The sequence below is a fragment of the Oncorhynchus mykiss genome, chromosome 16 (assembly GCF_013265735.2).
Source record: "Oncorhynchus mykiss isolate Arlee chromosome 16, USDA_OmykA_1.1, whole genome shotgun sequence".
NCBI lineage: Eukaryota > Metazoa > Chordata > Actinopteri > Salmoniformes > Salmonidae > Oncorhynchus > Oncorhynchus mykiss.
Window position 1 is genome coordinate 47013363 of NC_048580.1, and position 11250 is coordinate 47024612.

General features: G+C 43.8%; 1 protein-coding gene and 1 long non-coding RNA gene across 4 annotated transcripts; one reads left to right on the top strand and one right to left on the bottom strand.

The window, feature by feature from the left end:
* Positions 1–222: 222 nt before the first annotated feature.
* LOC110492780 lies at positions 223–1699 on the bottom strand. Its single transcript, XR_002469079.2, has 4 exons — positions 1528–1699; positions 1093–1124; positions 923–992; positions 223–699 (listed from the first exon to the last, which is right to left on the bottom strand). It is a non-coding gene; the product is annotated as an uncharacterized LOC110492780 (long non-coding RNA).
* Positions 1700–3626: 1927 nt separating this feature from the next.
* On the top strand, positions 3627–10700 carry LOC110492781 (WD repeat-containing protein 13). 3 transcript variants are annotated; one of them, XM_021567262.2, is made up of 11 exons: positions 3646–3768; positions 4182–4292; positions 6778–6872; positions 7252–7483; positions 7752–7861; positions 8016–8146; positions 8468–8775; positions 8886–9066; positions 9217–9358; positions 9579–9697; positions 9954–10700. In XM_021567262.2, exons 2-11 carry the CDS (start codon positions 4254–4256, stop codon positions 10136–10138), a joined length of 1542 nt encoding a protein of 513 aa, XP_021422937.2. In that variant the 5' UTR covers positions 3646–3768; positions 4182–4253; the 3' UTR covers positions 10139–10700. The 3 variants fall into 3 exon arrangements, with proteins under 3 accessions (XP_021422938.2, XP_021422937.2, XP_036801741.1); XM_036945846.1 differs by lacking the exon at positions 3646–3768 and adding an exon at positions 3815–4043; XM_021567263.2 differs by lacking the exon at positions 4182–4292 and having other exon boundaries at positions 3627–3768.
* The last annotated feature ends 550 nt before the right edge of the window (positions 10701–11250 follow it).

Here is an 11250-nt window from a genome sequence, read left to right on the forward strand (position 1 = left end):
TTCTCGTGGAGTGTGACAGTTGCACTAAGCTCATGAGGCATTTATAAGTTATATTCTTCAAGAATCAATGGGTCCAGTATATATCATTCATTTATAAGTCCAAAAATGGATTTAGCAGCTAAGGATTCTAGCTTAAAGTAAACCATTTCTGCCAAGCAGACCTGTTCTTACATGGCATTCGACAATATTGTGTGAACATGTAACAACAAGAAACTGCTGAACTGTTTTAGGAAAAAATGATTTATTTGCTTATTTACAAGAATGGTTTGGACATTTGATCAAAATAAGGAACTTTGGTTGGGAAGAGGGAAAGATTGGGAGTGGTCAAGGTTTCAGTTTCTGGGGACGCTCGGAACATTGGCTGGGTTTGACCTTGTGTCCGTCCATGTCTAAGAGTTCTACAATCCAGAGCAGACAATGAGCGAGGAGAAACAGGGTGGGAAGAAAGGTCACACAGTGGGTCACTGATGGATGGAAATCTGGGTCACTTTCTGCCCTTGTGAGAGCAAGTAGGCACAGTTGTGTATCAAGACGGGGCCTGTATGCAGTTCCAAGGGAGATGGGGAGAGGATGGGAGGCTGCTTTTCAGCCTTGCCTGCCCCAAGGACCCCCATGTTTGCGACGGCAGGATCCCAGCAGAGTCTCCAGAGCCATCTTCACAAATGCCTGGAAATTATTGCTTCTCTCCCTTCGGCTGTCCTGCGAGGGGACGGAACACAGAAATAGACAGGGGCCATGCTTCTCACATAACAATGGGTAGTGATAGCCAACTGTAATTCATTTGGTCCAGCTCTCTCCAATCATTTTGAGAGCAAGGACTGGATTGAGTTCATTTAAACTTAGAAAATGAAACCTTGTACATGAGGCTGTTAAAAAGACCATGATCCTCCTACCCTCGGTCCTAGATTAGTCTAATGCTTACCTCCTTGCTTTTTGTTATCATCTCCTTTCTGATCAGCTTTCTTCGGTTGCTCCTTAGGACTCTGAGGTTGCTGTGGAGATTAAATGGGGGGAAATTCAATTTAGAGAAACTCAAACTTGAATGTTTAACTTACAATGAATGAGGACTGTGTACTGGTTTCTTGTTCTTACCTTGGTAGCTGATTTCTTGTCAGATTTGTTACCTGCAAATGATGAAAGAATGTTGATATATTAGTCTTTAGAGTAACTGTCCCCTTCATGATGATCCAGGTAAGAAGAGGGTGCATTTTCTTTTCAATTTTGCAATAACGTTCATATAATCAAGTCAATTGATGACTGTAGGGGAGACTTAGGGAATTTAACACTTTTTATCTTTTACTTTATTACTGAGTTCAATTTATCTAGATGGATAGTCCCAAATTCATCATTTAGCTTGAATAGAATAAAACACAAATATAGCACTGGCCTAAATTCACTACATTACACACTGCCTTGAGAAAAGCCTTTATATATAATAATTGATTTTCTATAAAATAATAATAATATGCTATAGCCTAATACAAATATATAGGCTACATGAAAGCATAAAAACTACTTTAGAAATACCTTTTGTTCCGGGCATTTTGGATGTGGTCCAAAGTCTGTGTGTTATTTAGAAAACTCAGTGCTTATGTGGCGTCCAGATCGCTCATTTATGGCTCCAGCACCTGAGTGCTCCCTTCGCCGGGGCCCCTTCGGGAAAGAGCGCAGGGAAAATGCAAAGAGCCCCGTCAGCCGCTCGAGAGGCACACTGTCCTGCCGGCCTTTGCTGAGCTCAGGTGAAACGTCTGAGCGCGCGACCCAAACTCATAATCCCACCATTGTATGGACGATGAGCTGTGCCATTGTCCTCAAATTCAACAACAAATGGCTTTGTCCTAGGATATTATTTTAGGCATACTGGCCTACATAGAGATAATAGTATGTATGTGTATTATTTATGTTTCTGCTTTTGAAGCACTTTTAGATTGTTATGAAAAGCGCTGAAGTCGAATAAAAAGCAACCAGATAAATTACTTTGTGTAGAGGTGCTGACTAACGGTGAATAAACTGTAAGCTATCAAAATAAATAAAGAGAGTCCACATTCTATATATAAACTCCCAGTAATATATTGGGTAAACCACCAATGTTTCGGCATCACTGCCTTCTTCAGTGTAGTGTCATGAATGCTTAAACCAGGTTATATAGACAAACAGTGCTATTAGTGCCACCAATGTCAATAGTGAGGGTTGTGCCATAATTATTAAGTTGATGAGAATTAATTGAGGGAAACTTAAAAGACAATAGTTTACAGCATGTTGAGTACACTAGGCTAGTATTATCATATGGCAACATAATTTGATATGTGACATCATATTAGCATCAACATACATACATTTAATTGTTTCCAATTACATTAACATTTTTGGTTCCATGTAATATTTTGGTTCAACCATAATGCATAATAAATATCATCAAAAAGGGGGACATTGGTTGTAAACTGATAAACTGTAGAAAGAATATATTCATTTATCAGACTTATTGATTAAAAAAAGGAGAATTGTTCATAAGAAGGGCCTGAGATCAAAGTCAATATTCAGACCACTAGAGGTCAATGTTTTTTTTTTATCCAGTAGGCCTCCCTCTGTAGTAATAGGATCTCGATGTTACCTCCTCTCCTTGGTAGAGTAACATGCTCAATACCTGTGTATTTGAGGGAGGAGATGGCTAGCTTCAACAAAGTGAGCTGCTACGGAATAGTCTGTGTTCTTACATCTGATTGAGCTGCGGTGTTCAGCTATGTGTTGTTTAATTGTCTTTTTGTTTGTCCCACGTAGGATTTTCCACATGAACAGGTTATGAGATAGATTACTCACTTTGTCTTGCATGAGCTGATACTCCTAACAGGGAGTTTTTTTTTTTTTTTACCTGTATGTGGGTGTCTGAAGAAGGATGTTTTTATAGTGCTATTGCACTGTGCACATGAGCCACATTTGTAATTCCCATTTGGAATGGGTGTCAAGCACAGGAGGTTGGTGGCACCTTAATTTGTGAGGACGGGCTCGTGGTAATGGGTGGAGCAGAATTGGTGGAAGGGTATCAAATACATTAAACACATGGTTTCCATGGTTTCCACGTGTTTGATGTCATTCAATTTGCTCAATTCCAGACGTTATTATGAGCCGTCCTCCCCTCAGCAGCCTCCACTGGTGTAGAGTGTCTGAGTGGGCAGGTCAGATCTCACTAAGCTATCCCCAATATTGTTTTTCTTTGGAATATTCACAGAGGAAATGGACGAGTTCATTTAGGGCACGGGGAAGACAATTAGGGAGAAAACTCTCTTCAGATGGTGGTGCGAATGAGAGGCCATACAGGCTGGTACTCAGGGTACCAATGTGTGTTGCGGTCAAGGTCTCCACCTAGTGATGAAATACAGAAGTGGAACCAGGAAAACTGGGCAAGCTTTTTAGTAGACGTAATTGATATACAACCATTACTATATAATACATGTTGAATATGTTGGGTATTGGAAAATAAACAACAGAGCTAAGCAAAACTTGGAATAACAACAAAAAAACACAAAACGCTTAGGCATTTCTTTGTTAAATGCCCTAATTGCCATGATTTCCTGGTTTATTAAAGACTGTACGAACTCTGCGTACAAACATTTTGGCGTACAGACGTATTATTTGATTTGTAAATCATATTGATTGCGTTTAAACAATCCTGCGTCAGCCACATGTTTTACAAGTCAGCGTAGCTGCGCACGTGGGCAGGATCAATGGTGCCACAATTTGACACTGACAGCGAAACGCTAAGGAAGGAAGGTGAGCCATCTGTGATGTTTTCTTTATATGTTGACCGTCATTTTTATGGTAAAGGATGTAGTTTAAACTGCTTTTGAAGAAATAAACAAAATCAGTCTGCTAAGTGGCATTTGAGGACAGGGGCGTCCAGTTATTGATCAGACATGGCTAGCAAGCAACTGTAGCTAGCCCAATATTTGACTAAAGGAGCCGAACATTAACTTACATGGCAAATTGGCTTTGGAAGCTAAAACAACCAAATTCATTATCTAAACGTGAATTGATTCTCAATTGCGGTACGGTTCTAGAAACATAACCCTGTACTTTCATATCACATCAAAATAAGTTCACAAATCCAAAAGACACACTTCCTGTACAGTGTTTTAACGCAGTGACGGATTTTTTTGTGGTGTCTGTCTTCCCTTTACACACAGGTGTTCTGAGACCTAGATAACTAATTAGCACAGGTAGTCCACTCTGTCTTTCATCTTTACAAGCACTCAAACATGGAAATATGGCCATGTGGGAACCCTAACCCTATAAAGGTGTGTATCAATTTAACCTTTTGTTTTTTGAAAATCATTTCTTGCTGATATGAAAGATAAGGTCCTTATGCTTCAAAAACTTAAGGCAAGCAATGCATGTTAATGTTCAGACCAATCGTTGTGGCTCTAGTCTTAACAAAACTTCCCCCTACAGAAGACCCCTTCTTCAATGACTTACACTACATGACCAAAAGTGTGGACACCTGCTCGTCGATTATCTCATTCCAAAATCATGGGCATTAATATGGAGTTGGTCCCCCTTTTCTGCTATAACAGCCTCCCCTCTTCAGGGAAGGCTTTCCACTATATGTTTGAATATTGCTGCGGGGACTTGCTTCCATTCAGCCACAAGAGTATTAGTGAGGCACTAATGTTTGGCGATATACCTGGCTCACAGTCAGCGTTCCAATTCATCCCAAAGGTGTTTGAGGTCAGGGCTCTGTGCAGGCCAGTCAAGTTATTCCACACCGATCTCTACAAACCATTTCTGTATGGACCTCACTTTGTGTATTGGGGCATTATCATGCTGAAACAGGAAAGGGCCTTCCCTAAACTGTTGCCACAAAGTTGGAAGCACAGAATTGTCTAGATCTAGAATGTAATTATATGCTGTAGCGTTAAGATGTCCCTTCTCTGCAACTAAGGGGCCTAGGCCAAACCCTGAAAAACAGCCCCAGACCATGACGCCTTCTACACCAAACTTTACAGTTGGCACTATGCATTGGGGCAGGTAGCATTCTCCAAGCATCCATCAAGTCCAGACTTGTCTTATGGACTGTCAGATGGTAAAGAGTGATTCATCACTCCAGCGACTACGTTTCCAATGCCACCACTTGGCATTGCGCATGGTGATCTTAGGCTTTTGTGCAGCTGCTCGGCCATGGAAACCCATTTCATAAAGCTCCCGATGAACAGTTCTTGTGCTGACGTTGCTTCCAGAGGCAGTTTGGAACTCAGTAGTGAGTGTTGCAACAGAGGGCAGACATTTTTACACGCTTCAGCACTCGGCGTTCCCGTTCTGTTAGTTTGTGTGGCCTACCACTTTGCGTCTGATCCGTTGTTGCTCCGAGACGTTTCCACTTCACAATAACAGCACTTACAACTGACCAGGGCAGCTCTAGCAGGGAATAAATTTGATGTACTGACTTGTTGGAAAGGTGGCATCCTATGGCGGTGCCACGTTGAAAGTCACTGACATCTTCAGTAAGGCCATTCTACTTCCAATGTTTGTCTATGGAGATTGCAAGGCTGTGTGCTCGATTTTATACACCTGTCAGCAATGGGTGTGTCTGAAATAGCCGAATCCACTAATTTGAAGGGGTGTTCACATACTTTTGTATATGTAATGGAACTGAGTCATGATCAAGGGCTAGCATAGCTGTTTTCACATAGTATAAGCACTTTGAAGCCGACGTTCGTGAGCAGTCATAGACTAACCGGGTCGATTAGCAAGCTACTTTTGTGGCATCTGCATAAAACATTTCGGCCCTGTTTCTTTTGTCATTGATATTCTGTGACTAGCAATGTAGCTGTCGTTATAATAGGGCAACCCTTTAATGTCAAGAAGTCAATCGCTGGATCGTGTCTGTTTCTACCTGTCCTGTTATGACAGAGTAGCTACCATCTGGAACACAAATGACATTACACTGTGCCCAATGCTGGCTTTCTTTGCCTCTGTAGCTAGATCCCGTGATTAATGCCGCTGTAGCTAGATCCCGTGATTAATGCCGCTGTAGCTAGATCCCATGATTAATGCCCCTGCAGCTAGATCCCGGGATCAATGCCGCTGCAGCTAGATCCCGGGATCAATGCCGCTGCAGCGAGATCCCGGGATCAATGCCGCTGCAGCGAGATCCCGGGATCAATGCCGCTGCAGCTAGATCCCGGGATCAATGCCGCTGCAGCTAGATCCCGGGATCAATGCCGCTGCAGCTAGATCCCGGGATCAATGCCGCTGCAGCTAGATCCTGTGATCAATGTCGCTGCAGCTAGATCCCGTGATCAATGCCGCTGCAGCTAGATCCCGTGATCAATGCCGCTGCAGCTAGATCCCGTGATCAATGCCGCTGCAGCTAGATCCCGTGATCAATGCCGCTGCAGCTAGATCCCGTGATCAATGCCGCTGCAGCTAGATCCCGTGATCAATGCCGCTGCAGCTAGATCCCGTGATCAATGCCGCTGCAGCTAGATCCTGTGATCAATGCCGCTGCAGCTAGATCCCGTGATCAATGCCGCTGTAGCTAGATCCCGTGATCAATGCCGCTGCAGCTAGATCCCGTGATCAATGCCGCTGCAGCTAGATCCCGTGATCAATGCCGCTGCAGCTAGATCCCGTGATCAATGCCGCTGTAGCTAGATCCCGTGATCAATGTCGCTGTAGCTGGCAGTGTTCTGTACCACTCACTCTGGAGGCTAAATTGAATTAGCCTTCATGTAGCTTACTCCCCTACCATTCTCTAATTAGCTGTGCTGTTTGTGTTAATAGGGATCTGATATCTGCCCTGGCCGTGGCGTCCTCTCTACCTTGAATGTTTGTGGAATGGCTGCAGTTTGGCAGCAGGTGTTGGCAGTGGATGCAAGGTAGGTCTCTAATTTAAAGAACTGGTGGCACAACATGACCTCAGAGTACTGATACAAACAAGTCTACTGATACAAATCTGGCATGGATTGCTGTCTAGGGATAGCCTGGTTAAACTAGACTGACCGCTGCTGAAACAATGGTGAGCGCAGTCGTTAGTATGGTTAAACCAGGCTAGCCAAGGGCCTTGATTGTAGTAAAACTGCTGTCAGCATGTTTGTATTAGTGAATAGTACACCTATTACTTATACATCAGTCCTCAGTTCAAGCAAAATGATCTAAAGGTACAAAGTGAGAAATTACCATTCAAAGATCCTACTGTTGCTAATAACTGTTGTCTGTCTCTCTCCCTCACTACCCCTTCCTGTGATCCCTTCACAGATACAATGCTTACCGCACACCTACGTTCCCACAGTTCCGCACGCAATACATCCGCCGGCGCAGCCAGCTGCTCAGGGAGAACGCCAAGTGTGGCTTTGAGCCGGGGCTGCGCAGGCGTTACGTGAGGCTGCGCAGCCAGCTGCTGGGCCTGCGCTACGGACCCCTGTCTGAGCAGAGCAGCTTCAGGGCCAGCAGTGTGCGCAGCTCCCGCACCACACTGGACCGCATGGAGGTTAGACTGAGACAAGGGCAGAGTGAGCGCGAGGCAGACAGAAAGAGAGTACTGTCAATAAGCAGCTTGAACAGTCAAGATTAGACTGAGATGAGATGCCGACAAGGTAAATTGAGATGGAGGGAGAAAGACAAACGTAGGCAGTTTGGTGATGTAGGCAGGTTGAGAAGATGATTGTTTTTATATGGCCTGTAAGTCTCTCACTGCATGCACTTGCACTCACTCCATTAGGTCTGCTTGCTCTTTCTCCCACCCTCTTTCTTGACAGGACTTTGAGGAGGACCCCCGTGCTCAGGGGGCTCGTGGTCACCGTCGATCGGTGAGCAGAGGCTCCTACCAGTTACAGGCCCAGATGAACAGGGCAGTCTACGATGAGCGGTAACCCCAGCCACTCCTTACTGACCCCATTCATCCTTTAGTCTCTTTTCTTTTTAAACACTTCTTTATAAGCACAGCATTTCATTGAGTGATGGTCAAATGTGTAATAAGTGATTCTTCCTGATTGGAAATGTTGGTTTGTTTGTGCCTACAGGCCCTCAGGTGCCTTGGTGCCAACCTCTGTGGCAGAGGCTAGCCGTGCCATGGCCGGGGACACCACTCTGAGCGAGAACTATGCTTTTGCTGGCATGCACCACATATTTGACCAACACGTGGACGCTGCAGGTGAGTGGAAATGGCAGTATGTAATGGAAAGATATCATTTTTTTTAAACCTTTTTTTAACTAGGCAAGTCAGTTAAGAACAAATTCTTATTTATAATGACGGCCTAGGAACAGTGGGTTAACTGCCTGTTCAGGGGCAGAACGACAGATTTGTACCTTGTCAGCTCGGGGGTTTGAACTTGCAACCTTGAATGTTTGTGGAATGGCTGCAGTTTGGCAGTCCAACGCTCTAACCACTAGGCTACCCTGCCGCTCAATGCAAGTACCGACATATTTCTGTGTCTTATTCTCATGTTTTGTTGGGTTCCTTCTTCTCCTCTAGTTCCACGGCTGCAGTTTGCTAACGATGACAAGCACCTCCTAGCCTGCTGCTCATTGGACAGCACCCTGTCCATCATGACCCTGTTCTCGTCCCCGCCCAGTGTGAAGGTGATCCTGAAGGGTCACGCAGGTCCCGTCACCGACTTCGCTTGGTCCCTTAGCAACGACGTCATCGTGTCGACGTCAAAGGATGGGACGCTGCGTATTTGGAACACGGGGGACGGGAGGTGTATCCGTGAGGTCAGAGACCCTGAAGCCAGCGAACTGCTCTGCTGCACCTTCCAGCCCATGAACAACAACCTCACAGTAGTGAGTCATAGTAAAAGCGTTGTCTCTACAATGGTCAAACTGTCTTCCTTACGGCTTCCCTGACCTTTACCAATGCTCCCCCTGACCCCATGACCTCTTCCGTTCTCCAGGTGGGGAACAGTAAGCACCTCCTGCAGGTGGTAAACATCTCCACAGGGAAGAAGGTGAAGGGAGGTTCTAGTAAGCTGACAGGACGGGTGCTGTCTATGTCCTTTGATGCCCCTGGGAGGATCCTGTGGGCCGGGGATGACAGGGGCAGCATATTCTCCTTCCTGTTTGACATGGCCACAGGTAGACTGAGGAAAAACCTCCCTGCTTTTTATGAATAATTAGTATGAATTAATTTTATTTATAAAGCGCTTTATCAAAAACCCAAAGTACTAGGCCACAAGCATAGGAAAGTGTTGTGTGTGTCTAACAACTCTGAATTTCAACCCACAGGGAAGCTGACCAAAGCCAAGCGGCTGGTGGTGAGTGAGGGCAGTTCCATCTGCAGCATCTCTGCCCGCTCCTGGATCAGCAGAGAGGCCCGAGACCCATCCCTGCTTATCAATGCCTGTGTCAACAAACTGCTACTCTACAGGTCTCACACACACAGAGAGAGGCTCAATTAGTTATAATACAAACACTTAAAAATTAATGTAACTGTCGTAGTTTCATTAACTGCTGCATTTTGCATTGGAACGTGTATGTAATATCAGTGATACGTACTTGTATGCTATCGCATAAACAAGGAAGGCGTGATCCACTCTGTGCACTGCATGCAGAGTTTGACTGGTTCTGTGACCGTCTCATCTTTACAGGGTGGTGGATAATGAAGGTACTCTGCAGCTGAAGACGAGCTTCCCCATCAAACACGGCTCCCAGCCCCTCCACAGCATCTTCTGCCCTCTCATGTCGTTCAGACAGGGTGCCTGTGTTGGTATGAGCCTCACTCACACTGCCTTACTCTCTGGTATAGATATTAGAGACAAAAGTGCGCCACACTTGGGGACATCAATTGTGTACTGGTTGTCAGTACATCAACTCAGTGAAGCCAAAGATGAAAACATTCATAGGTCATAACATTCAGTTATAACATAGTTATAGCATAGGACCGTTCACACCAGTATTCTCTCTCACTTGTCCCTCTTTGTTTCTCTTTTTCCTCCCCATTTTCTCCTAACCTTTAATTACAGTGACTGGCAGTGAGGACGCCTGTGTCTACTTCTTCGATGTGGAGCGCAACACTAAGGCCATAGTCAACAAGCTGCAGGGTCACGGTGGCCCAGTGCTGGACGTCAGCTTCAACTGTGACGAGAGTTTACTGGCCTCTGCTGATTCCACAGGCATGGTCATCATCTGGAGGCGGGAGCAGAAGTGATCAACCAATCACATACTCTACTGTCCAACCATAAGCCAATGTAACTTTACTTCTAGAATGTTAAACACAGTACAAAATTAAATGAACACTGACAATGTGCAATGAGGTCGTCAAGGAATATCTGTGTTGTCTAGGTTTTAGTGGAGTTTTTAGGTTTTCAACGTAGAAAAGAGAGCCCTGCTTCTCACTGAAGGACCTGAGAGGCTTGCACGAGTCAAGATTAGGACACCTTAGTATAGAGCAGTAATGAAGCAGAATAAGGAAATATCCTAATTGACAGCTTTATTTATTCCTAATAAGTTCTGCATTTGCCTTCAAGCATTTCCCATGTTTATTGTTTGACTCTGATGTGTCAATAACCCATCCTAGAAATCAGTATTGACAATTCAGAATAACTACTGCATCAATAAAGACTGTTCGAAATGATGAGACCTCAAAACATTTTGTGAGCGTTTTGTATTTGCATTAGCCTGTGTTTGTCATTGAAGTCTTGCTGGTTGCAAATTACTATAATATATTTATGATATGCACATACTGAATAAAATAACCACTGTACATCACACAGAGAGCTGCTTGTTTGGTTGAATTGCTAGTGTTTATTACAATGTAGCCATGTGTAAAATGTGTTTGTTTTCCACGCTTGAGCTACAGTAGAAGTCTATTGGTCATTTGGGCTTTCAATCTAAAATCGGATCCACCCAACCATTGGCTAGCGAGAGCTCCTTGGATTTTGTCGATGAAGTAAAGATGGAAGAATATTTAAAAGGTAAGCTCCCAAATTCTAAATAAAAAGTTGGATTTGGTTGACTTTTCGTCTGCAACAACTGTGCTGTGATAAGCACCCATTTTTAAATACATTTCATTAAGTTGATTAGCAAAATGGTGATGCAACACAGTTTATGATATATTTGAAATTAGCCTAGCTAACTTGTTAGCTGTACCTTGTTTGATTTTCATTAAACAGTAATGTAATTGCTCAAATATACTTAAGTATTAAAAGTAAAATTAAATATAATTTCAAATGTGTTATATTAAGCAAACCAGACAGCACGATATTAATATATATATATATATATATATATATACACTGCTCAAAAAAATAAAGGGAACAC

Coding starts and splice junctions, on each gene's coding strand:
- LOC110492781 (XM_021567262.2), top strand. CDS start 4,254: ATGGAAATATGGCCATGTGGGAACCCTAACCCTATAAAG. Junction 4,293..6,777: donor GGAACCCTAACCCTATAAAG/GTGTGTATCAAT, acceptor TTGTGTTAATAG/GGATCTGATATCTGCCCTGG. Junction 7,484..7,751: donor CCACACTGGACCGCATGGAG/GTTAGACTGAGA, acceptor CTTTCTTGACAG/GACTTTGAGGAGGACCCCCG.